This window comes from Patagioenas fasciata, chromosome 3 (genome assembly GCF_037038585.1).
Source record: "Patagioenas fasciata isolate bPatFas1 chromosome 3, bPatFas1.hap1, whole genome shotgun sequence".
In the NCBI taxonomy this organism is placed as follows: domain Eukaryota; kingdom Metazoa; phylum Chordata; class Aves; order Columbiformes; family Columbidae; genus Patagioenas; species Patagioenas fasciata.
In genome coordinates, this window is record NC_092522.1 from 62479147 (window position 1) to 62506824 (window position 27678).

At 41.1% G+C, this 27678-nt stretch overlaps 1 protein-coding gene across 6 annotated transcripts in view; it reads left to right on the forward strand.

The window, feature by feature from the left end:
- PLAGL1 (PLAG1 like zinc finger 1) overlaps window positions 1-27678 on the forward strand; it is a 49696-nt gene that overhangs the window by 2307 nt on the left and 19711 nt on the right. For 2 of the 6 annotated variants that reach the window (XM_065834839.2, XM_071806464.1), the window contains exons 2-3: window positions 11503-11615; window positions 18432-18474. The exons of 1 other annotated variant lie outside the window; for it this stretch is intronic. In XM_065834839.2, the coding sequence (XP_065690911.2) occupies window positions 18456-18474 (19 nt within the window). In that variant the 5' untranslated portion in view covers window positions 11503-11615; window positions 18432-18455. The remainder of the gene's footprint in view (window positions 1-11502; window positions 11616-18431; window positions 18475-27678) is intronic. 3 more of the 6 variants (XM_065834837.2, XM_065834840.2, XM_071806465.1) reach the window with 2 other exon arrangements.

The window sequence follows — 27678 nt, forward strand, 5'->3', positions numbered from 1 at the left end:
TAGTGGGAGGTTTGGGGAGTTTGATACATGAAAGCACATAAACACAACGAAATAAATAATTACTTCTTAAAGGCAGAAGAGGTCGTTAAATCATGTAGTTAGTTTTCCAAGTTTAATCGGGTTGAAGCCTTAGATTGGCATATTTAAGTTTATTTAAAATTGCTCTGTTTTTATGAGAAATGAATGCATTATTTGTAAGTAGACTTTCTTTTAACATGGGCACTTGTTTTGAATTCATTTTGCAGGTCACAGATTCATGCTCTTTAGCTAAAGACAATAACTTCTATTTCCTTTCAATTCTGTAATCTGCTCTGCAGTGAGAATCTCCTTGTTGTAAAGCTGTCTGAGCTCATGCATTTCTTCTCCGCCTGCATGTCCTTCTGCCAGGACTTGGTGGAAAGGAAACAGTGTAAGATAATTTCATTTCCCTCCCCCCCCAACTGCTGAGACACAGTTACTCTATGCTGTGTTGCAGGGGCTGGGATTTGAGCTGCTGTCCTTTTCCTTCAAACTTGTAACTTCTCGGTTGATGATTAAAAACTAAAAACATCAACCACCACCCTGCCCGTAAGTGAATACACACAGCGTACTTAAGACAGACTGTGCTGGTGTTTGAGATAAGTTTCATGTGTTTGATGTAAGTTTTTATATGTTTGAGCACTCGACATTACACCTAAATATTCCTTGTCAGTAAGACCAATCTGACTCACAAGACATTTGCAGAACCAGAGCATGTTTAAGGTACGCATTGCCAGCTAGTTTCCTGCGGGCTCCACTGAGTTTTTATTTTAAGATGTTCCTGCTTTCAAAGATAAGCATGAAGCAAATGAGACTGCTCCAAATGCCAAGGGACCAGCAGTCACACACTTCTACTGAAGCATGTGCTGCCGTACAGCTGGCCACATCCCTTAATTGCCACTAAACACAGAAGAAACTGTTTGTTCTTTTCTTGCGTGTGTGGAAAGAAGTAGGAAATATCTTTAAATGATGCCAAGGATACCGCTATTTTATGATAACCAGCAGGAAATAACAAGAGTTAGGAGAGAAAGTCAGTCTACTTGAATTCTATATGGGAAAATCTTGACAGTTGATAATAAAATGTAATTCCACATATATCTCAAGGATATTAAAATAAATATTTTCCTTCTAGCTTTGCTTTTTTGCTGACTTATATTTTTCTTCCATGCTTTCTTCTGAATATGACCTATTTGGAATTTTCTATGAAAGAGCATTTCGGGTTCCAGATGTCTCTGACATTACAATCTAGAAGTGATAGTTCTTTCCAGTGGCTTTTGTCCATATGCTTCTCATATTTCCTCTTTTTTCTTGCTTTTTCTGTCTGTACTGATTGATCTTCTGCGAAGTGACGTGAGCTGCAGTGCTAAATTTGGATCAAGGATACCTTCGTACACTAATTCTGTTTTGGAGGACATGGCAGATCTGCTTTTATCTTTCTCCTTCCTGCACCTAGAGCATTCTTTTAGGGGAAGCTGTTTCACAAACAACTTGAGGTAGCAAAATTTAAGCTTTCCAAATAGCATTAACTATTAATAATTCTGAGCTGGAATAATGATACAATAGAGGTTGTGTCATAAGGCATTGATTTATAGTTCAAATGAGCTGGAGAAATAGCTTGATCGCACTGATTACTTCCCTGTGTTTTCTCCCATTCAGCTTCCACGATTTTTCAAAGGATATCCCTGAACACACTGACACTGTATATTCCCTTGCTTAAACCCCAGAAAAACTGCAGTGGGAATAAAAGGCAGAAAAGTGTCCATTTCTAGTCCCTGTGGTGGGTTGTAAAAGGGTCTAAAGGAAGCTCAGTCATGCTGGGTTGATAACTCAACATCCGTATTTGTTGTCATTTTTCCCTCTGGAGAGCCTCAAATTACAAGTATAGGAAGATGTGGCTTTTTGAGTTGCTAATAAATCCTTGAAGATATGAGAGAAAGATAAACTAAAACTCTAGTTCTTGTCTGTATCAGTGAGGAGCCTGAAAAAGTACCTGTGCAGAAGAACTGTGTGTGTTTCATCTTGTTATTATGAGGTGCTGCTATTGGAGTATAAAAGAAGGTGTAGGGAGTATCTGAGGAATATCATTGTGGTCTGCTGTGAATAGCACCTAGTCCTGACTCTCCAGCAACTAAGTTTTGGGGAAGAAGACCTCCCAGCTCTGTCTGATCCACAGGGGTCAGAGAGTAAGTACTGATGTTCATCCCAGCACAACTGCTGGGAGCCAGTCCTCTGTGTAACCTGAATGGATTCCCTGTCCCAACTATTTTCTCTACCGTCTCCTCCTCCCCTGCTCTGAGGGAGGTGGGAATGGGTCTGTCCTAGGAGGATGTTTCTTCATTGCCTATTTCATGTGTATCTTGGGGAAGAGCAGAGTTGTCTCTTGTGTGCGTTGAGATACAATAGGATAGCAGTCATCTTCTACATGTCTGGAGTGATGGTGTTCTTTTTGCCTTATGTGGGGCAGTGGGGCTCCTGAAAGGGAAACTTGTGCTCGTGGTTAAGGTAGTTCAGCTGATGGCTGCCCAGACCTGTATGTTGCACACAGAACTGTGTCGGTGCTAAATGTGAACTCTGTGTGCTGAGGGGCGTTGCAGATGACCTGCATGACCTAGACACGCTGCATGGAATGGCTCACTGTTCATTGCATAGATGGCACCATGCTTTGTCTTCACAGCCATGCTAACCATGTTGGGGAAGGTTGTGTGCTGCCAGCTGGGGAGCACTAATCACTCCAGAATGGCAAGGTTCATCCCCAGGTGAGTAAGCTTGCTGCATTAATCCTGTTGGGAGCCATTGCCTCCCATCAACCTTCTGATGCCATCGCCTCTCCAGTGATCATCTCAAGAACTGCAGCAAGAAATGCACTTGCAGCAAATGCAGACTAGCAGCTGGTGGAATGCATAGGGTGGTGTCACCACTGTGGTCAACTGTGTGCATGGGACATACAAATCCTGGGCATGGTGTAGGTAGGCTAAAGGGTCCTATAGTGCAGACACAGCGGAAGCCACTGTGCCCCATGCAGTCTGCCTAATACCTGTAGTAAAGACAGGACACAGCATTTGCTCCATGTCTCGTACCATGGCACAGGTAACAAAGTTGGTGTAGATGTGCTTTACTTTTCTTCGGGGCATGTAATAGAACTGCACTTAGGAGAATACTAGAGTAGCAGTATCTAAGCTGTGCTAGTGTATACAAGAGCAAGCAAATGTAGTGCAGTGAGCAAGATTATACTTTGCTCCTCCACTCGGCCTGTTGTTTCCAAGTTCCTGTTGCTATGAATGGTGTTGAGGGACTCTTGAGGATAAGCAAGAGTATCTTCTGCAAGAGTGTCATGTATATCTTTCAGAGAAAAGTGCAACAGCAAAAGTCCCACGTGCTTTTTTGGCTGTAAAATGTCTGTGCAATTTTGTTGGTTTACTTCAGCTAGAATGTTATTACAGTCACCCAGCTGTACATTGTGATCAATAGCATTGGTTTGTCCTGTCCTACAGAAATAAGTAACATTGAAATTAATATGGCTTTTTAAAAGATTTCAATTAATAGTGCTGTAAGGTCGAACAATAAACGAGTGATTTATAAAGCATTAAAATTCTGTTTTGCCAGTGCCTTGACAGATTGATGCCCAAAGAAGACACTAGGTATCTAATAATTATCTTTTCCTGTAATAAAAAACAGTGGAAGGAGCAGTGAAGCACATGTTAAAGACATAGCTAAGCTAGTTCAAAGTCTGTTTTGTTCCCAGGGAGGTGGATTTTCCTTCTTTGTCAGGTGGAATTATCTCCAGAGTCGTCGCCACAGATGCAGCATGCAGAGAACCAACGGGGGTGTGAAAGGGAGGTAAGCAGTGATACTGAACAAAGATCTGGAAAGAGGTGGTAATTGCAAGGCAAAGGAAAGTTCATAAAATACCGGAAAGTATTAGCTAAAGGAAAGAAATTACTTAAAACAGAACTGAAGTTGGATTGAAGAAACAAAAGGGAAACACTCGGAAGAGCGGTGCAAAACTCCCAGAGATCTGTTTTGTTAACAGAAGAAGTTCTATTTTAATTCGATTTTCATTTAGTCTTAGCAACCAGCTCAAATTTCTGTGCAGAGAGGCAACCTTTGTAACGTCCTAGAAAGCAAAAAGACATACATGGTCCAGGATGCTTTCTGGCATCTGATTTTTTCTTCTATCTTAGTGGGAGTCATGGCTCACCTGCATCGTTGAGTAAGTAAAAGGCATTAAACCCTTTTTAAGCAATTAAGACAAGCTAAGAAGTAGTAACATAACTCTCTTCTGCTTCAACTGCACTTAGATATCTTGGCAATCACCCTTATGAATTAAACAAGTGACTTAATACCTCTCACAGTGAAACAGCAGCAGGTGATTTGCCTGCTGAAATCAGGTGATTTACCTGTTGAAACACTACCTTTTTGTATTCTCAGGGCTCAGCCGAGGAAAGACCAGGGCTGCTGGCTGCAATGAATCCAAATGCACTTTGGTAACACCACTCCTCCCTGTTTCAGTGGAGGAGAAATTTGAAAACTAGCACATGAGGCGTCCCGAGTGGATGCATCATTTGCTTCTTTGAAACCTGGTAGCCAGATATCTCTTCCTCATTCTGGTGGTGCCAAGCACTGGGAAGAGATCACACTTCTCTCGTGGTCCTCAGGGGTGGATGCCAATGAAAGTAAGAAAAGTTGTGTCAGCTGAGAATTTCCACAGTTGGAGGGGAGGCAATTTCAGTGGAATATGACACAGCCTGTAGCACTGGTGAAACTGATGCATTTCTGCTAAATAATTTGGTTTCAGCCAGCTGAGTATATTCAGACAAAAAATAATTTTTACTGGAAATATTTTATATTGTTCACAACTCACTTGTTTTTACAAACCTAACACTCCTTTCCCCACTAAACAAATAAGCAGGTGAAGCAAGCACATGTTTACTATAAAATCTGTGATCTTGAAATTCTATAGTTCTGAAAAGTATCGACTGCTTTCCCTTCTGTGAACCCATCGCATTGTGGGGTGTTTGTGAAAAGTTTCTTTCCACTGTGGTGAATGCTCACAGTCTCCTGGTTTGGAAACCCGTCGCTCTGGATTTTTATTTTTGCTTTGTAGAGTCATTTTGGGTCTTTTGGAGGTTGCAGATAGATTGTAATGGCATTCGTATCACTGGTTGTGCCCAGCAAGGCTTCTGGACCTTATTACTTCTCGCATAACAGCTGCCAGCGACAAGAATAATTTTCATGCTTGGAAGTCCTCTTTACTTGACCTGTGCACATTTACATGCTGTTCTTCTCTGTAAAACATTCTTCGTGTGAGTGATGGATGGAATCATCTTCCTTTTTAATGCATGAATTTGCTATACAGATTTTTCACTGAGTCTACTAAGGTACATGGAGGTTTTTGATTAATCAAAATGTGTCCTAGTTTTCATGTATGCATTGGTTTCCTGTATTTATTTAGTTTTCTTATATTGTATTTACAGGGCAAAGAGGCTGCCCTGACCAAAACAGAGAGATGGACAAGGAAGAGAACTAAATAAGGATAAATGGGGAGAGTAAATGATTTTACCTCTTTTCTAAAAGAAAAGAGCATAGCCGATTTTTTTTCCTGTAAGTTGCTCTTCTTGTTTCAATGATTTATCAACATGAAATCCTGAATCTCAGAACATTTCAGTCTTCGCAGACCTCAGTACCCATACAGACAAATATTTCCAAATCTCTGGTCTGCTAGCAAAGATGAAATGCTGAGTTACAGAGTGTTAAAAGGATATTAGAGGTCATCAAAGTGACCCGGTTGAAATAGGGTTGTGGGTCTCGGTCCTTCAAAAAAACCCTCAGATTTTTGCTCTTTTTTTATACCACCTTTTATCAGCATTGAAAATATCAACATTGAAAAATAATTTTAAAATAGGGCATTATAAAAATCAGTGTCGACTTCTTAAACTAATGGAAAAGAGTGTAGAAATAAGGTTACTTTAAATATTTTGTACCTAAATCAGTAAAACAGTTCACAAAATATTTAAAGACAATGTAGATTGAGTGTATTTTTTGATCTGTAAAAATATTAGCAGGTTGCATTACTTTAAAACTTTTTTCTTGTCAAATTCACGCATTTTTTAGATTACATGAGTCTCTGAATTGTCTTTATGATCAGTTATTTGCACTGGTTACTTTATTGATGATCTAATTTAGAAAAATCCATAGGTTATAATTTTAAGAATTGAATTCCAACCTAATAGCAAAAATTGTCATGCATCTATGTAGGTGTTAAGGTTGTTGTCATACTTCTAATAAAATATTATGGGTCCCAGAATCTTAAACTGCACTACATTGTAATTTTTATTTCATTTATTTTGGCAAAGATGTCTGTCAAAAGTTGAATCCGTGGAGTTTACAGGACGTCTCTGTGGAAAGTGTGACTTCTGCCTTCAGTTTATCCCAGCAGAGAGCACTGACTCTTCAATCACACTGGTGCTCTCAGTGTGAATCTGGGTAGCAAGTCAGCAGTGATCATTTGGTAGAAATCTATTGGATTTTTATTGGCATTGTAGTGGATGTTGGAGGCTGTAGTGTCATTGTGCAACGCGTGAAATGCACTATAGTAGTTTATTGACTGAAACCATCTAAGTACTGGATAGTAGGAACTTTTAGATAAGCCCGAGTTCTTCCATTTGTGGATCATGCATCCCGTGTCAACATCTGACAGAATATGGTCATGGAGGTTTTATAAATTACTCAAATGACCTTCTGGTAACTTGGGGTGCAAATGTCAAACGTCCGAGTTGTTTGGGGTTATTTTTCATTAACTCAGTGAACCAAACTGAATGGATGTTTCAAATGTCAAAGTTGAAGAGGTCATGCAACTGGGTGGAGAAATAAGGACAAATGACCTCTTGGTGAACTTTTAATGATAGGTTACAGATTACCGGATTTTTTCTATGCTATTTTAACAAGCATTTCTGTATCAGGATAACTTTAAAATGAAGAAATGGTGTTCTTTGCCTATGTTACTTGAGCCATTGGAGAAGTTAAACAGATCCCAAGATTGTCTCTGAAAAAATGGCATACAGACAAGTGGCTCTAATAAAAATGCCAAACTGCTAAAATACTCAATATACTTTATATCTGCCTGTGCTTTGCATTCATTAATCCATAGTATGCCAAATTTCAAGTTCCTAATGTAGCATTGATAAGGGATTTAATGATCATGTATTTTTAAGTGTGTTTTGGTGGTTTTTTTCCATTCTGTGGAGGTAGTGGCTGAACTCTTTCTTTACCAGCCTCTACAGGGCTCTTCAGCATTGTCCTTGTATTCTGGTTTCCTAATTCCTTTTGCATTCCCCTGCAATGAAAAAGAAAAAAGAAGCTTGTGTAGACAAGAGCCAGTCTCCTTTAATTTATTCAAGTTTCAGTTTTGCTGGAGAAAGGGGTAGGACTGCGTTACTGTGCAGAATGAAGTCTTAAATGAGCACAAACGCTGTGCAAGTAATGCCACATTTTTTGGCTGCTTGTTCAAGTAACGTGCAAGAAACAGCACAGGATCCCAAGAAGGTTTGTGTACCATACAATTATTGAAAAGGCTTGCAGTCCAGACCTCTGAAAGGCATGAGTCTAATTATAACTCTTATAACTCTGTGTTAGAAGCTGTCAGTTTGGGAAAACAAGAGTTTCAACTGATCTTTAGTTGACAGTGCGGAGCAACCTTTTCTCTCTCTTTTATCTGAGAAACAAGTTACTGTGCTGAATATGAATGATAATTTGTTGTATTGAATCTGCATCTATATTGACATTTATTCAGTGATAACCTGTGAGCCACAATTTGATGATTTTTTGGATTATCACATGGCTTCATAATCAAAGGAAAAATTAAGGAAATAGCTAAGTAATATTTGGACAATTCATAGCTTTTTTTTTTCAATCAAGTATATGTGCGGTATTTGGAGGATTTGGATTGTTTGGAGTTGTGTCCTGTTGGCATTCTGAGCACTCTTATGAAAATATAACCTCTAAAATTAAGATACTCTTTAAGAAAAGTAAGAAGTCACTCCAGAAGTTACAGTTTAATTATAACAGAATTAGTCCCTGATAATTTAATGTAGTGGTGCTGTTTCAATATATTAGTTTTAATAACTGTCCTTTGCATCCGTGTTACATGAAGTGGTAGACTGCATCTTTCATGCAGGATCGCTCTCCAACCAGCCCACGAGTGGGAACGGGAGTGAAAGGACCTGGATGGTTTTGCTGCCCAGTTTCCTGTTGGCAAATCCAGCTGCTCTTGGCAGAAAACTCAAGTGTGCAGGTTCCAGCAAACAAATCGAGGGTTGTGATGGGCAGCTGTTATCCAGTGCAAGGCTTGTGGTGTTTAATAAAATCAGCTACTGTTGTCTTTCTGCCTTCCGTGTTATTAAGTTCTTAGTGAAACCTTGTTGCTTGTGCTTTAGTTTGGGTTTTGAGGATGTATTAGTGTTATCATTGCTCCCTTCAAACTGCTCAAGCAGTTCTCCAAGTCTGAGGCCTCTAGGAGTGGACAGAGGAAAGAAAACGTTTGTACTAGTCAAGATGCTGTTAGCAAACAGTGAGGCATATTTTGAAAGAGCATTAGTTATGCTTTGATACATAATTTATGTATAGAGACTTCCGACTTTTATGAAGCAGTTAAAGAGACAAAGCTGCTAAATCTGTTAAAATTGCCATTAAGATGGTATGTTGCATGTAAAATATCTGTATAAATACCAGTATTCTTAACCTGAAATCCTTTTCCAGATAAAACTTCCCTAGTTTTAGTAGTTTATGGATGAAGTGGTCATTTCACAGCATTGACATTTAAAGTTACCATAGAGTGAAAACAAGACTCAGAAAGTGAATTTTGATCAAATAATTTGAATATTAATATTTACATAATATAGCAGCAACATGACACACTGCTTTACGTTATTGAAATAGTGCTGTAGGACATGTCTGGATGATGTTGTAGGTATATGCAAAATTTGTGAGTATCTGAGGCTGTGAGGTTTTAAATTACCATAATCTAAGCAAGATGTGTGAGGTAAGGTGTTGGTTTCCAGATGACAAATCTGGTTTTAGGGTTTCTTGAAATGCACTGATGTTAGCGAACATGTATCCCCCTCTCTGGTCCTGGGAGCAGCTGTTGCACGGAGCAGGAGCTGGTCGGTCCCTCCGTCTCCGCTGTGGATCTCGCTTGGTGCCTTTGGAAAGCTGGCAGCTGCTAGTGTGTTTTATTTGTAGTGAGCTTATGAAAGGAGAGAGTGTTAAAGCCAAGGTCTTAGTAAAAACCTTTTTTGAAGCCGCAGATGGCTTATTGACTCTTTGGGGAAGGCTGCTGGAGGAGGATGTGGGGAAGGGGAAGGACATCTCCCTGCCACCAGCTTGTCCGGCAGAGAGAAGTGGCAGTGCCCTGCCTGAAATGACTGCCGGGATGCAGGCCTGCAGTGATGAAAAGAGTTTAGCCAAGGTATTGAGAGAGAAAAGGGAAAAGTGCTTTTTCACATGACCTCGTACAAGTGGGTTCGGTGTTTGTTTTGTGCCGGTTCAGTCCTTAGTTGCAGGAGTAGGCCAGAGTCCTCTCCACAGCCTCATTGAAATGGAAATGGCTTTGCCCGCTGCTGTGGAATGCAAATTATTTGAGGAATGTTCCTGGGTCCTGTGGCTTTTTAAAAACTCACACTTTTAAGGTTTGTTTGTGTTTGGTTTTTTGGTTTGTGTTTGGTTTTTTTTTTTTTTTTTTTGGGGGGGTGGTATTTTAACCGCTTCTCATAACAAAACAAGCATCCAGAAGGATGATTGGTGCCTTGATTCTGACCCAGCAGAATATGAAGTGTGGGCTTTTCTTCACATGTACAAATGGTTCCCTGCGAGTCAGTGGTGGAAAGACGGGAAATGCAGAAATGCTTTGCTGGATTGAAGTCAAAATGCTGAGGGCTTTGCAAAGCCAAACGACAGAGCAGCCTTCAGTAAGGCAGGCTGCCATGAGATACCATTTGGTGCCATTCCGTAGGCATTTGTCTCCCTTTTCTTACTATCACTTTTTAAAAATACTGTTAAATAACATTTCTTCTGTCATCAGTGCACTGGACATGGGCAAAGACTCATACTTGATGCATTGTCTGCATAGGTATTTTGCTGACCAGAATAGACCAAAATCAAGTGATACAGGGTCAGAAAAATTATGATGAGAGACAATGCTGTATTTCAGAACAGGCAAAACTTGCTTAGAAACAAAGAATGGGATTTATTGGTCTTTGTGTTTCTGGTATCAGGACACAAGATATGAAAGGGATTTACTTTTAATGATTTTTTTTTTTTCTTTAAACTGCAAATAGACTTGGATAGATTAGGTGCATATGTGGACTATATTTGATGATGCTACAAGTGGAGGTGATTGTAACCAGATCAGAATACTGATTGATTGTTGCAGGGAATGGCAAGTCAGGAATTTTCAGGTGTTCTGTCCAAATTGAACACAGTATAACTTGGCAAAATAATAGCCAACCGATCAAAAAATTATCGGACTCGATAGGATGCCCTACAGCCTCATCTGTTGAAGGCACTGGGAACTGACAGTGCCCTTGGCTGCTTGCATACCAAGGCATTTAATCTGTAGAGATGCATATAATGTTATAACGTATCATGAAGCTATACAGAATATTCTTAGTAAACACATTAAACATATCCTTGAGCACATGGCTTTTTTCCACCCACAGTTTCCCTTATGATTTTGTGCACCATTCTTTTACATCTGCCAAGTCTTTTGTAAAAGAGAGATGTTCCTTATATAACTTTGGATTTTCATTATTTTTTACATTCACAAATAAGACTTCTATATGAAGAACATCTGCAATATCAGTGTGACAGATTTCTGGTTATGGGATACAAGTGTTTGTGTGTTGTACTGCTCAAGTTCTTTGCTTAAGGAAAGATGTGGAATCCCATGCAATAAAGAGAAACAATATAATGGGAAAAGGGTTATCCTGTTTTATAATTATAAAATAATGCCATGATTTGAAAAAAAATAGTAATTTTATGAAAGTACATGCTATTTTCTATGATAAATTTTGAAGTGATTTATAATTTCATGTTTAATATTTTCTCCAATAAGGAGCTGTACATGTGGTAGATAAAAAAGTGCATTAAATTTCACTGTAGGACATGTTTGAGTTGTACTTGCCGTGTACCAAATCCTGATTGTGGATGCACATATAAGACTAATACAAACCTCAGAAAGCCTACATAGGTGTCTCTGAATGGAGATTTTGGCCCTGCATATTAATTTTTCCCCTGCTCATACTCCATTAATACTTTAATAATTGGTACATCATTATGATTTTCCTTTCTGCTTATGAATTCAGGAGAAGAGAAACTGTGTCAGCAGAAATGGAGTTGGTCCAGCACGAGTACTAGAGGTAGCCAGAAGAGAACAAGTAGGGACACCAGTGGAATGCTAGTGCTGTGTAATAGATGCATTGTCTCCCGCAGGTATGTTTGCTCCTGATGGATGCAACCTGAGGCATAAGGTATGCTGAAAGTTAAGCCCCGCCAACCGATTTCTGTAATGGGGGAGAGAGAGTCCTTCCTGATTTAATCTCAGTGTAAGTAGGTTAAATGTGGTTTTCCTGTCACATCTTTGCTTATGTATTTTAAAGACATCTGCAACAGTACTACTTACCTTGTCTTGAAAAAAATGCTTTTACTTGCTCTGCAGGCGTTGGCTGGGATAGAGTTAATTTTCTTCGTAGTAGCTAGCATGGGGCTGTGTTTTGGATTTGTGCCGAAAACAGTGTTGATAACACAGGGATGTTTTAGTTGTTGCTGAGCAGGGCTTGCACAGGTCAAGGCCTTTTCTGCTTCTCACACCACCCCACCAGCGAGGAGGCTTGGGGTGCACAGAAAGTTGGGAGGGGACACAGCTGGGACAGCTGACTCCAACTGGCCAAAGGGATATTCCACACCATATGGTGTCATGCTCAGCGTATAAAGTTGGGTCAGTAAGAAAGAAGAGGGAACATTCAGAGTTACGGTGTTTGTCTTCCCAAGTAACTGTTCCACATGGCAGAGCCCGGCTTTCCTGGAGATGCTGAACACCCATGGGAAGTAGTGAATGAGTCATGTGTTTTGCTTTGCTTGTGTACACAGGTTTTGCTTTACCTATTAAACTGTCTTTATCTCAACCCACAAGTTTTCTCACTTTTACCCTTCCAATTCTCTTTCCCATCCTACTGGAGGGGAGAAAGCGAGCAGTTGGGTGGTGCTTAGTTTCCAGCTGGGGTTAAACCATGACACTTGCGTTTTATGTTTACTCAGGTAAGATGTGGTAGAAGGTACATAGATAACAACGTCATCTTTATGTGGGGCTGTTATGAATCTGAACAGGTTGTCCTAGACGCTCTTCAGGGTATCTGAAGTATAGCAGCATCCCCTTTTCAGCTGCATGAGTAAGGTAGACAGAAGACTTCACAGCATCAGGATTCTCCTGGTCTTATGGTGCCTGGTTAACTAATGCATCTCTCTGGCATGCAGCATGAAAGGAAGATGCATTTTTGAGCTGTATAATGTCAGATAATTAGCAAGAGTGTGCCTGTTCTGACAGTTGTCATTGTTTTTTGACATTAGTTTTGTGCGGAAAGCGATGTGAGGAATTCTGTAATAACGTCTGAGAACTTGATGTGGGGCCAGATGTTGACTAGTTCAGAACAACCATGTTTCTACTCACAGTGTTTTCATAATTCAAAAGCTATCATCCAGGTCTTTGTCTCTGCATGGCATAGGTCTCTTACAGACAGCATCTTCTCTTGGCATCTAGATAGGGCATCATGATGAAAGTGCAAGGGTGTCACCCACAGTGTCAATGTGAAAACTCTTCTTGTTGCTGTTATGTCTCTTCCCACATCTACAACTGCTTTTCCTCTGGCTTTCTGGGGCATGATGCCATGCAGGTATATGTACCTCTTCTGGAAGAGAGTCAGGTCAGTGGAAGAGCACTGGCACATTAACCCATGCGAGAATGCTATGGCATTACATGCAGGACAGGTGTCTTCAACAGCTGGTCGTAGTCTTACGTTGCAGATATGGCAAAGGTCCCTCACAGGGAGTTTCCTGGCCACCCTTGCTGTGGAGTTTGTTGTCTGTAGTGAAGATGAACTTTAAGGCCAGTAAAGCAAGTGGAGGTTGGTAAAACTGTATTATCCTCCTAGAAATTTGCATTGACCTGCATCAGATATAGGACTTTGAATGAGAACTGCATCCAGAAACCTTAGCCAGGTGTCATCATAGTATTTTCCAGGCACAGGAGGAGTAGAAATTGAAGCCTTTGCTGCCCCTCTTGCTGCCTCTCAATGTGAAACACTGGTAAGCAAGACCATTGTTGGCAGCCTTCATGTATGTCTTATACGTATCATGAAAAGCCCCAGAGGTCTTGTGTGGGCTGTTTTCCCTTGCTGTGCCTTTCCTTGTGGGAGTCACCTTTCCTCTGGTGTGGCAGTAACCCCCAGGACTCATGTAGGGCCTCATGGACCATACCTGGAAACTGGCTGGCTGATTTCATTACTCACATGTCCTCTGCATCAGAACAGAGGGTTAAAAGGCATCACCTTTCCCACTGGGGACCCTGGACGTGCCAAGGCAATCCCACCACCACAATGTGTACCCATCCCAAGTCACACATGCCCACACTGTGCCCAGTACAGTCACTTCTGAACACAAAATACATAGCCTGTAAATTTGTGGCAATGGTGGAACAACGAAGGAAAAAAAAAAGCCCAAAATCCTGGCTTCTACACAGATGTAATCTGGAACATATCCATTTCATCAATAGCCAGTGCAGAACCCATCGTCACTTCCTCTAACCAGAGTATAACTCTTTTTCACCACCACAAGGTATTGCACTTTTTGTCAGCCAGTGTGCCTATAATCACTACTTTGCTTTCTGTAGACTGTTAACCATCTATTATACTTAACCTGTCAAGTCCTATTCAACCTAAATGCATAATCTAATTTCCTAATACCTGAAAGCCTGTAAGAACCTCAGAAGGCTTTACCTCAAATTCATTTTCAGGGCTGCAATTTTCATGTATGGGAAACATCCCCCACTCTGCTTCTGCTCCACTTCTGCTCATCAGTTGATGAGAAAGAACAGTATTTAGGAGCAACCAGAAACAAGTTTTTTGGCTGTGTGGGCAGCACAGCAAGCTTGGCCAATATACCTGCAACACTTCATATTAAGGTCAATGTGGTTTACAAGGAGTATGAACACAGATGATTGGCCAATGAGACTGTTAAACTAAGGCCAGCATGGCCACTGGCCAACCACCTAAGTTTCGATTGACAAGTGACTGATGTGGCCAGAAACCACCAGGCACTGTGCCTGGTTGGCACAGCATAAGTGACTGCCATGACACTGCATATGTTGGGGCCCCCTTGGTCGGAGGACAATACAGTGTGCAAGAGATGCCATCATGTACCAGAGGGCTGACCTTGAAGCAAGAATATGGGATTTATGGTGGTGGTTTTCTGCAGCTAGGAGAGGTGGTTTGAGTCCATGCTGAGGGTAACTGCAGGGAAGAACTGGCACAGCTTAGGGAAGAGGTCCCACTTCTGCTTACACACCCTTGCCTCTACTAATATGTCTTGCTGTGCTTATCCTCACCCTGCCAGAGATAACATCCTGACTGACTGCTAGAAGAGGAGCAGTTCTTTGTGTTGGTGCACCCACTGCTCTGTTGTTCTGCAAATGGCTTGTGTTGCAGTGACTGGGATGCCCTTATGGAGCTGTTCCCTCTTAGTCTGTAGTCTCTGTGTCTTCCCCAAGGGCTGGACTTGGGCACTACAGGGTTGCTACTGCTGATGCTTCTTCATCAGAGGATAGTACAAGAGAAAAAAAGTGTTTCTCAGGCTTTGAGGGCCTGTGGAGAAATAAAATTTAGCGATTTATGATTATCCTCTTCATAGTGCCCTTATTCTCTGTGGCAAGTCTTCTGCGGTAGAGTCTTGTAGCTGTTACCACATCCCAGGAGGACTGTTAGGAGCCAAGTTCTGTGCAAGGTGACCTGCCTATAAGTGCCTTTAATGCTGTGTGGGACAGCAGGTAGATGGCAGTGCCACAGACCAATTCCTTCCTGGCTCCAGACCACAGGAGAAGGCTGCCCTGTCAGCATGGGCAAAAAGGATGGGAGGGAAGAGCCAACCTGTGAATAGCACTTTACTACTGTGCATTTTGAAGCTGTTTCTGAATAACCAGAACCAGTGAATGGAGAACCTCCCTATGCTTCTGGTAGTTGGCCCCATCCCAGCAGCAGATTAGCCTTTTGATTGCAGTGGAGCTATTTCACAGGTGTTTGTGCTGCTCTTTGTCTGAGCCCCTCTCATGTTGTTCTGACCTGTGACTGTCTCTGTCTCAAGAGGTATGGCCTTCTGTCCCAGGGGGTGTGTGCACTCTTTCTCCATGCTCCCTCCAGTACCCCCCAAGTGGCACCACAGAACAATTTAACCAACCCCTAATTGGGGTGCTCATGGACGACCAAGTCACTGAAACGTGGCTGGGTGGCAGGCATGTGGGGGACAGGGATATGTGGGCTGAGGCTGGACTTTCTCCTGACAGGAGACTGCTACAGACCATAGGAGGATGAAGGTGAACCACTGACTCAAACCGTATGGAAGTGGAGAGCTTGTTGTGTTGTGGTGGTTTACCAAATAATTGCCCTGCAGATTGAATGCCCATAAAATTAAATCATTTTGCCTGGTAATTCAGTGGTGGGGTGAAATATTTATTAGTTGATGGCACTGCTTTGACAGTGACAACATGTAACCAGCTGTGTGTGGGGGTAGCAAAGGTCAGTATACGTACAGTCACATACGGATGCCACTAAAGTCCACTGTTCCCTCTGCGAGGCCTAAATTTTTAGAAATTAACACCACAGACAAGTGCCTCTCTCTCAGCTAGAGTGGATTCAAACTGCAGAGTAGTGTTTTCTTCAGAAATAAACTGTTTTCTGGCCGATGGAAATCAGGATAGGGGACTTGCTGCTTAGAAAGCCTGCTGTCAGCGTGGCTGATAACCTAGAAAGAAGACTTGTTGATGTCCTTTTAGCATGTGGGCCCGTTTACCACTTCTCTCTCCTATCTACACACAGTTCCAGTCACAGACAAAAGCCAGTTTGTACTGAGCTCTATGTTCACTGAAGGCAGCTGTTTTGGCACAGGACAGAGGTTGCAGAATGGAGGTTGATGTGTCGGCACTTCTGATTTGTGCCTCATCTGCAGATCTCTTGGTCTCGGACAGAAGTGATGTACCAGCAGCCTGCCTGGCTTCTTCTAAAACCAGGCAAACTGCAATACTGTAGGACTTGATTAATTTGCCGAAACTAAATGTCTAGTGCTGTTTGAGATGCCCTGGATAGTCTTGCCTGGCTTCTAGCTACTGGTCCACGAGGGACTCATTTTCCTGTATAATCAGTATTACAGCTGTCAGCCTCATGTGGGTGCTTCAGATGTGCTAGGGCACCTCAAAAGGCATAGGATGCTGGTGTACAGGCAGTTGAAACACCTGTCCTTGTAGTGTCTTCCGTGCTGAATCTCTCTGAGCTGCTCACTGTCAGTTTTATCCCATTTATATTGGGGAATGTGTGCAGCCCAAAGCTGGGAGGAAGCTTTTTAGTTTTGTGTTGAAAATCTGAATTTTCTGGAGTAAGGACTACAATATACCTGTCAACTACCTCTCACCACCGCCCCCTGCAAATCACTCTCTAAAATGCAAATCTTGTACTTCTGCTTGGTGAAGGCAGCATAGGCTTGAAAGACACGTTTAAGCATGTGGGAAAGAAAGAAACAGTCAGCTCTTTATTTTTCAACATCAGAACTCTTCCAAATTCCAAAGAAAATAAATTATGTTTTCTTTAACTATTATGTTTTGTGCTTGGATTGGCAATTTAAATCCGTGGGGGTTTGGTTATGTTGTGATGGGACACATGATAAGATAGCAAGTCTGATTTACTAACTTTGTGTGTCATGATTTTGGGATTAGGTCTCTGAGCATGTATAAATGACGATATGTAAGTTTATCAGTACTTAACTTGCAGATGTAATCAGCATACTTGTTATGTTGCCAGGTAATGATGATCTGTATGTACATCGTTGTTGAGTAAATGCTGGGGGGAGTGCACAAACAGCATGTCCTCAAGCTAAGATGGCAACTTAGGTGCTTATGGTGGCTCACTAGAAGTGCTAATCTTCTCAAACTTGAAAATGGCACTACAGCGTGCTCCCAGATTTCAGCAAGTAGTTGGATCTCAGCTTCCTCATCTTGGAAGTCACATCTTCTTTCTTGGCAAATTCTCATCAGCAGACCACTGACTCCCCTCTGCCTCATCATGCTCTATATGCACCTTATTCTACCACTCCTTTGCTCCCCTTGAGTCTGTTTCCTCCTCAGTTCTCATTATTTTTTCCCATCCATTTTTCTTGTCATTGTTACTGCCGTCTTCCATACTCCTCTTCCCTTGTTTCTTCCAACCAGCTCCAATTAGTTTGAAATTATCTTACTAAAAATTGTTGTATTTTAAAAACTGAATATGTTATTTTTGACCCATTTCAATTACCAGCAAAACACTGTTGTCTTCATCAGGGTCAAGTTTTCACCCTAAATCACATACGTATACCTTCAGGCACTGCCTGAAATGTTCAGGACTTGTACAGGACACAACAAAATGGCATACGCTGATGTGAGTGATACCGTTATTTGAATGCCCCCTTATTATTACTTACCTTATTATTATTTCTGTTGCTCCAAGTAGTCTTATCCACCTACTGGGATCCCACTGTGTTGGAGACTGCTCAGATAGCTACAGAAAACCCGGACTCTGCTCCTACGTGCTTACAGTAAAAGTTCAGTCAAAAACCAGCAGATGAAGGAAACAAGATGAACGGAGTTCAGCAGCAAGCCAGAAGTGTCCAGAAGTCTAGAGCAATTAAAATGTCTTGTCCAATATCTAGTTAATGTTCTGCTTGACTCTGCCAGGATGAGGACCCTTAAGATGAATACCAGAAATAGCAGGCTTAAACACAAAATGGCATGCAATGGGGTAAAATACACAGTGCCTGAAAATTCTAGTTTGATAATAAATGTTAAAGAAGATGTGGGATACAGTGAACTGCTCTTTATTAAAATGTGTTACAATAATATTGTCAATTCACATTGTGAAATGAAAAATCATTTATTAAAGAATACAAAATAGATGCATTTACTCTTTTCCTTCAGAAATTAAAATTCTTCCTTGTTAGACTTCCCTAGATACAGCCTCCTCATTTCCTAAAGAATGAAAAAATATGTATATGATAACTAGCATGAGATTTAGCATGAATAGTGCTAGTTCAGCAAACTGATCTTTTTTTTTTTTTTCATTTATTTTATGTAGGTTTCCTTTGCCTGATCTGTAAACATGTCCACAGACCTGCTATGTAAGTACTTTTCCATCATCCCACACTGATTTTTTTTTGTGTGTACCATATGTTTTTATCAGGTTCCCAGATGTGGTCATGATTGATGTCTTTTATCTTAAGTATAAAGTCTGCTTTTACATTTGCATTTCTTCTGAGACATCTGTGGAACAATATTACCATTATAATCAACGGGATTATTCTTGGAATAAGGCATGACTTAATATGAGTAAAATTGTAAAAATCTGGTCCATGTATAAGAACAGACTGGTTCATTGAGACTTAAAAAATTACAATTCTGTCTAAAATGTGTTATCTATCTTTGGCACAAATACCATCCCAGATTACTGAGTGATGTGTTTGGGTTTTCTTAATCACTTTGTGAATTTAACTCCTGTATTTCCGAGGCAGCATTATCCAAGTCACATCCAAATCTCATTCCTCATCACTGTTATTGGGGACAGAACTCTTTGCAGGACCCGTTGCGATAGGACAAGGGGTAATGGTTTTAAACTAAAAGAAGGGAGATGCAGGCTAGACATGAGGGAGAAATGTTTTACAATGAAGATGGTGAAACACTGGCAAGGTTGCCCAGAGAGGCGGTAGACGCCCCATCCCTGGAAACACTCAAGTCCAGGCTGGACAGGGCTCTGAGCAACCTGATCTAGTTGAAGATGTCCCTGCTCATGACAGGGCATTGGACTAGATGACCTTTGAAGGCCCTTTCCAACCAAAACCATTCTATGGTTATCCATCTTTCTTTTTCAACAGCAAAGAATATACAAGCAGCATATCCTTATACTTTGCTGTTTTAACTACCACAAAAAACTACCACTCAGGTCTCCCTGGTACTTGCACTCTCTCACTCTGGCCTAAGCTATCTGCAGCATTAAGTGCATTTTCTATACTTACTGATCTGATCTACATGCTTTCTTTTGGAGTCCTTTCAGTGCCTCAGCTGCGATTTTTTACTATTGCTTCTGAGGGCTGCCCAACTGCACACTGTGCAGTGTAAGAGAGAGGAATTTCAGAAAACTGTTTTATCAGTCTCCAATACTTCCTCAGAGGAACAAAGGAAACAAATTTTTTTTGGTCAATAAATGTAATCAGTTAATAAATACAAAAACATCAGTGGCTCACTGGCAGATAGCAGCTATCTGTGGAGTTGATATCTGTGCTTCAAGTTATTTGTGAAGGTGCATTTTTTGAGCTTTATCTGCAAACTGGCAATTTTAGGGCATGCTTAAGTGCCATTTAGATACAGGGAGAACTCTAAAAGATTCATGATGAATGTAATACACCTGACTGTATTGTATAAAACAGGCAAAACTTCTGTTATGAGTGAAACAGTAAAGGAAAAAGGGCAGAGTAATTGTACACTCAAAATTACTTCAGACTCCTCAACTCAGATGTTTAAGCTAGTTTCACTGTTTTAGCTAATTTGTGCTGTGCCGGTTTCATTTTTATCTCTCCAGCTCAGTATCAGCACCTCTTCTCACACTTTCCCTAATGATCGATGTCAATGGGTTAGAGAAGTTGTCGCCTGAGAGGCTGAAGGAGTTGGGTGTGTTCACCATGAAGAAGAGAAGTCTTGGGTGGACATAGCCATGCTCTTCCAGTACAAAAATGGTGGTTATGGAGAAGGAGGTGAAAGCACTCTTTCTCAAATGTGCACTGTGGCAGGACAAGAGGCGATGACCACAAGTTACTTCAGGGCAGATGCCCCTGGATATCCAGGACATTTTCACCATGGGATCAGTCAGACTTTGGAATAAGCTGTCCAGGAAGTGGTAGAATTTCCCACACTGGAAATATCTGACATATCGCTAGACAGGGTCCTTCGTAATTCTAATCTAAGGCCTTGCTTTCAACAGGGGGCTGGGCTATTTGATTTCCACAGGTCTCTTGCAACTTAGATAATTCTGCAGTTCTGTATTCACTTGTGTCCTCAGCTATCTTCTGTGCAGTGATCAGTCATCCCTACTATCTGTCCCTGGTCTTCTCCACATTCTGCTGTTTGTGCTGTGGTAGGTCCTGTGATACTTGGTTATGCTAGAGGGGATAGACGTTTGTCTTCTCATTTGGAGACATGTGTGTAGTGTTGAAGCAGTACCAGCGCTCAGGGGACTTTCCAAGTTCCAGCTGTTGGGAGTACACGTGCATGTGGAGTTCATGACAGCCAGGTAGTGCCTTGGAAAAATGTCAGTGCACAGGCGAATGCTAAAGAATAAAGTGGCAAATCCGTACAGATGTGAAGTGGCTCTAGATCTTTATGTCTGTTTTTATTTAAATAAATAGTACAGAGCCAGCCCATGAGCTTAGTACTGGCCTATGCTAACCAGCAACACCAAGGTATGTTTTGGGGATAACATCTACCAGGCTCTGTTCCAGGTAAGGAATTTGGATGTAATCAAACTGTTTGTGCGGAGGAAAGGGAAGGAAGTGAGGCGTGTTTAGACATGTGGAGCTGATGCCAGGTGGTCTCAGCACCAGGGAACAGTCTCTGGTTCTTACTATTTAGCAGTAGACACGTAGCCTAAACACCCATTCCCTAAGCCTGACCACAGCATCATCTGTCACTAAACCTTGGTTCAATACAAGGTCACATTCTAGGATTATTTATCTTGTTCCAGGTCATGTTAATGAAGACTAGGTGTATAATTAAAAAGGAAAAAAAATCTAACCAAACTACAACAAAACCACTTGGATTCCTAGGAAAAAAAACCACTGCACTCTGGGGCAAATTGCACAAAGAAAATGTCATGGCTGCTGCAGCTCGACCTCAAACTCCAGCAGCTAAGTCTTGAAGTGTGTGGAAATAAAGCAAAAAAGCCAACATCCCAGTGAACTTTCGGCATGATGAAGTTGAAGTAGCGAGTGTATCTCTGTTTTAGATGGAGAAGCTAAGGAAAAAGAAGAGAAAGAAGTTTATAAAATGTCTGGCTGCCGCTGAGGCTTGGCTGGTCGAGGAAGCAACAGACTTCCCTTGGAGCTTGTTTTTCTTTTTATCCTTGGATGAACTAGTGTGCAGTACATTATGCTGCCTGAATGTAGGGGTTTGTCACGGTTAGCGCCGGGGGCTGTCCCGGGAACGTAGGAAGTTGATGGGGGTGAATGGAGCATGCGGTGGTCGGTGGGGCTCGAGCCCGCGCTTCGGGAAACCTGTCGCTGCTCCTCTCAGCCGGACTGGCCAAAGCCAGGCAGGAAAGGAGGTGGGTCTTTGATCTCTTTGTTGTAGCTGCTCCCTGGGAATTTGCTGAAATCAATGCCCTGTTTTTCCTGGAGAAATGAATGGCTATGCCTAACTAGCTTTGTGAAGTGCCGGGGAATTCACCGCTTCTGTTTATTGACAGCTGAAAAGGAGCACATGGTGCTGAATGGGTCCTCTTGGGGAAACAAAACAGAGCGGAGGAGTTAGACTTAGTTGAACACGAGCATTTGGAAAAGTCTGCTGAAGGAGGATGGCACGGTTCCTGCCACCTTGTAGTAGCATAGCCTGATTTTTTACTAAAAATGCCATTTTAAATAAGGTAAGAATTGTTTTGATTTCCCATATGTAGTGCAATTATGAAATGTTTGCATTTGTGTTCTCGAGTGCAAAAACATGTTTGAATTGTATTCTGTAATGGGAAACACCTAAGTGACTCTTGTGCTGTTTCTCACCTCTTGTGAATGTTCATTTGTTATTTATCTAACAAATATGAAAAGGAATAGGAAATAATTTGGTATTTGGGTCTTGGAGTCAGGTCTTGAACATCAGTCATTTATGAAGTTCTTTATGTTTTTGAGAATCAGCTGAATTGCATCAGATGATTTCTTGTCTGGTACAAATCACTGTGTTAATACTTATACACAAGAGAGTGGCTAACAAGTGGGCCTGTCTGGCAGAGAATCTGGGAATCTAAAAGCCATTGAAATGTAAGGATGTATTTCCAAACCTCTGTTTCTATGCGTAGACTCAAGGCAAGAGATGAGCTTACCACTATGCTTGCTGGTTTTAGAGGCACAGCTTTTTTGTAAAGACAGCAAAGAATAGCAAGAGGAGGATGGTAATGAAGAAGCAGTGTTTTCTTCATGCAAGTCCAGAACAGTTTATCAGACCAAAGGAATTTGGTGTGTAATTCATATGTAAATCTTCTGCTGAAAACAGGATAACAAATCACCAGAGTTTCTATATTAGTTTCTGTGGTGACTGAAGAGAAAGGTTTCTGAACTCATATAGCTACAGCTTTCAGGTGTGGCCAACTTTATCACTGCAGAAAAAAAAAAAAGTTAAATAATGTAATTTCTTTCTTTGTCAGCTTAAGTGTACAGGCAAGCTCCAAATGGAATAATCTCCATTTTGCAAGTAGGAATTGCTGGGTTTTTGTAGCGAGCACGCTTCAAAGTGCCTGTGTTTGTGTGCAGCTGTTTGAAAACTTATGAGTAATCTACTAATTTGAGGGGAAGTACTTGGGAAGTTTCACGTTTTATCAGAGTAGTTTGTGTTCCTCAGTCTGGCGTTTCTGCTTTGAGTGACTTTGAGCTAGTAATCTTACTAGTTTTGTCTCATTTTGCTCTTCTCTGCAGCAGATAACTTATCTGTTTTTCTTGGAAGCATTGGGACTCCATATGTATCTTCTTAATACTTTGTGATCCTGAAAATAAAAATACATTGCTTAACTGCAGAGTGTCAGTATTGTTTCTTTGAGTGTCTGTCTTTTAAATTTCCAATATTTTCAGAGGGAAAAGCAAAAAAAGCAAATGCATTTATAATTTTGACAAAGAGGTAAAAACATTCAGCTCAAGCTGGTATTGATGTTTGTGAGGTGTATTGTCATAATGGTTATCCAAATGTATCAAGAATGTTTTACGACTTCATATAGGTGATAGACATTGGAAGCCACTAAAATTTAAAGCTAATTTAAAGTTAACATTTAAGCTGGAAAGGAGGTATATTTGTTGGTCATTTTAATGCTATAGTCTAGATATGTCATGAAAATGTTGACCGGTGAGGTTTTCTGGGTAGTTGTAATGGTATAAATAGAAAAGAATTATGGTCATGAAAAGCTCAATTGATCAGAGCTTTTTTAGTATAATGGAGAAGAAAGTAGATGCCTCCTGAGTGATACGGAAGGTGGCATTTGTTCCCTCTTACTGGGGCAATAAGCCAAGACAGAGTGTCTCACATTTAACTCACTGGGCTGTGTTGAGGCAGAGGTGTGTAGGGAAGTACATGGGCATGTTTTGGCAAGACAGTTGTCCCTTTGTCTCTTCTAACATCAGGGATCTTTAGAAAATATGAGCATTGTTGGCAATATTGAAGGGGAAGGAGTAGAAAATAATTGATTTCCAGCCAATAGAGTAAGATAATACCGAATATGAAGTGAAATATGTGATCATACACATCTCTAAGTAAATATGCATATTAAATGACCAGGGTTATACAAATACATATCTGAGGAATGGTACATTCCCCCAAGGTGATACCTTTAGCATCTGTTCATCTTATTCTTCAAGCTAGTAAAGTATGAAAACTGGAACAAATTCTTTGTGGTTTTGCTTTGCAAGGTTGCTTCTTAAATTCTAGTAATAGAGACTACTGTTATTTTTATGTTTGTCACTTTTGGAAATAGTTTAAAGAAAGTACAAATTAATCCAAAACAAATGTAGAAAAAGTGTTTGGATTTTATTTAGTCTCAAACTGAGATGACTGTCAACAGGAAAATAAATAGGGCTTTATGGAGCTACATTACAATTGAAGTAGAGAGTGCTTCATCGCAGAAAAAATCTGCAGTTTTTTCTAAACCCACAAGTTGTTGCAACTCTCAGTTGTAATTGTCCAGTAATACTCTATAATAACATATTTTGTAATTATCTAATTTAGAGAAGTAGATTTAAGGCTGTCTTTATGCCTGAGAAGAATAGTTATTGTAAGGGAAATGCTGCCTAATCTGTTGCTGCCAGTTTTATTATCCTTACTTATCAGTTTGTTAAAGAAGTTCAGGTGGACATAATTTCTTTAGTGGTTCCCATTGAAAGCCTTCTCCAGAAAGAGAGAACAAGTAAATGGAAATACATGTACGACACTTGCATGTGTGAGTATTTTTTTCACAGAAATACATTTTTGTGTCTGTTCAGCAGCAGAGCTTCCCAATGTCTGGTTTTCTCTTTAAAGAAATAATTTCATGCCTTAAAAGAGGAAGACAATTTAACAGGCTCATAAAGGCTAAGGATGAGATTCTCCTACCCATTTTGTTCCCACAGAAGCTGGGAATCAAGCATCCTTTTCATGTTGGAAATTAGGCAAGCAATAACAGAAGTTGTTGACTGTGTCCTCTGTTATGAAGGTGCTGCACATTAAGAGCTAAAGCTGTTCTGCTAAGCTGTTAATAACCCTTCATTTACAAAAAATGATGATTTTGAAAGAAGACTCCTACATTTCTGTATTTTAAACATATGCTTTTGGATTCATTAGTCAAAACAAAAACAACCCACAAAACAATAGCAAAAGTACCCAACTTTTTTTTTTTATCTGGGTTGAATTGGAACACCACTAGGAAGTTTAGACAGTTCACTGAGGAAGTTAACTGATTTTCCAGTTTTATTCAGACATAGTTTCCACTGAATGCAATATGGATTGGGAGTGTTCTTTCAAGACTGGCCTCCCAAGTTCTCAGCCCCCACCAGTCCTAAGTGTCCATGTATTCCCTTCTCTGCACAGACTTCCTCCTTTCGTGACGTGGCTACTTGCACGTCAGTAGAGCCGAGTGTACGGACTTATACCTGCAGAAGTGGGTCCCATGGTTTTTTCAGTGTGCTCTTATTCCTAGTAGCTGTAGCTTGCCCATTTGGTTATAACTACCTCTGAAGACCTCAAGTTCTTCAGTCACAGGATGAGTACAGAGTCTCTTTGCTCTGTCACACCAGGCTTCCTTGATGTGTCCCATAGTAAACTCCTGTTTCCTTCTCTAAAGCATGTCCACCTACCTGGTTCTTTCCACCAGTAAGATGCTAGAAGTATATCCCAGCTGCCAGCATCTTTGCTGGGAAAGTTCCTGCAAGTCCATGTTGAAAGTTGTGTCACAAGTGGAAGAACAGTAATTGATTTGGGCTTGTTTGCCAAGGAGGGATGGCTTTTGGCACCAAGCCCTCCACTGGTCTCATCCACATGACATCTGGACTTGGTGACCAGTGACAACCAAGTCCAGTGAAGGAGAGAGAGACCCAATCTAAAGTTCCCTTTTAAGGGAATGTCGCAAGGGTTGGAAATATTTCAGCTAATTAATACTAAGCATTAGTCATTAGAATTGCTGCACTTCGTTTATCAGAATTGAAACTGTGGTGTTGACTTGCTATGAATAAAGCTGTCAACTGTATTAATGCCCTTGATAGGGTGTCCGTGTGCGTGTATGTGTATTTATACATACGTACATTTAGGAAGACATAAGTGCTTGGGGTGTTTGTTTTTTTTTTTTTTTTCTAGAACAAAGACAGAAGATTCAGCATTAACATTATCCACTAAAAGGATGGAGACTAAAATAAATAACTGGCCTGCCAAAAATCTCCCCAAAAGAAAAGTGCTTGAGACCAATTACAGCTACTTGGGCTGTGGGAGGTGTAGATTAGAGGCATCCAAAATGTGGCCCAAGAGCCACAGGGTGCTTAGGGGCAGTTTGAATATGACTCTCTTGATGCTTGTCTGTATTTCTGTGGACAGGGAGATTTTAGGTTTGCCATCTGCAGTATTGGAGCAGTGCAGTTTGAGCAGTATGAGTGAAGACCTAAAGCAAGAAGGTGTCGCAGCCGGGAGCCGCAGCCTTGCACTGGGACCAGCTGCTGCTGGGGGAGATGGACAGGGGACAGCGGGAGGGCTCGGCTCTCAGAAACCTTTTGCTGGGCATTCCGTAGGACCAGGCTTGCTGATTGAGCCTGTTTCTCATAAAAAATAGCAGTTGTTTCTAAGAGTTTGCTGTTAAGCTCCTTCCCTGTTTCTGGATCTAATTTTATATGACTTCATACCAGGCCAGTGGAGGGAGAGAAGGGGGAAAAAAAAAACCTCTGAAAAATCCAACTGCATTTTTCAATTTGATTGTTTGAAATGTATTCAGCTTTCAGCAATGAGAGAAGTCTCTTTGTTCACGCTGATTAGAAGCTATTACATGTAAACCATGGGAAGTGACTTCACTTGAACTGTGCTCCTTATGTATATGGGTTCTGATAGCAACCAAACCCCATGTGGTGTACCACAAATGTGACACGTACATTTTAGTCCCAAGAATAACCAGAAAAAGATTATTTTTTTAAATTAGCTTCAAATCAATCAGTGCTTTGATCTCAAGTCATTTTTAGATGGATGAACCTACCAAGAACTTTGATAAAGAGGTTGCTCAGACTGCAGAGTGAAGTTTAACTTGATAAACACACCTACGTAATTTCCCTGCTGTTTGGTCTGTTGGTTTGTTGTTTTTTTGTTTGGTTTTTTTTTTTTTTTTTTGTTTAAGTTTGCAGTAAAGCCCTACAAGTCACTGCCCTTTTGCGTGTTCAAGCAGTGAAGGTAATTTTTTTTTCTTCCAGGCTGTGAAGTTCGTAAGATACAGCAGAGCCCCGGTATCCTTCTGCTGCACAGGCTTCAAGGGAACCTGCTGAAGCTGCTGTATGCAGTCACACTGCTGAATTTCACAGCCTGTCTGTGCTCCTTGGGGCTTCTCTAACTGTTTTGATCCTGAGATTTGCTAGATGAAGGAGTGTGGTAGAAAGCCTCGTTGGAGTTGGTGGGAGGATGACTTATGGGCGGCTGGTGAAGTTCCTTCTGCCTAAGCCTGTCATAGCACTTCATGATCACCAGGCGAAAAACTTACTGTTCCCAGATGTGCTTGACTGTCATCATGATTACTCACTATTAGGAACTAGTAACACAGTCATTGTTATCATCTATATGTTTGTATAACAAATAGTTTCCAAGTTCTGAAAAGTTTACATACTTAAACTCATGTCTGCCAGGAAGATGCATGAGTGCTGTGCATTAGAAGATTTCTTTACACTGTGATAAGTGCTGAGCCTCCCTTCTGGTGGCATCCTTCCATGAGAACAGCTGTCCTGGGCAGGATCATACCTCTGCAAGGCAGGAGTGAGTGCCTTGACGGATGATCTCTCACTACTGGAGACCCCAGGATGTACCCTCCCTCCTTCCAAATCTTTCCTCTTGGGAGTGAAGGCAGGGGCACGTGGAAGATGGAGGTGAGG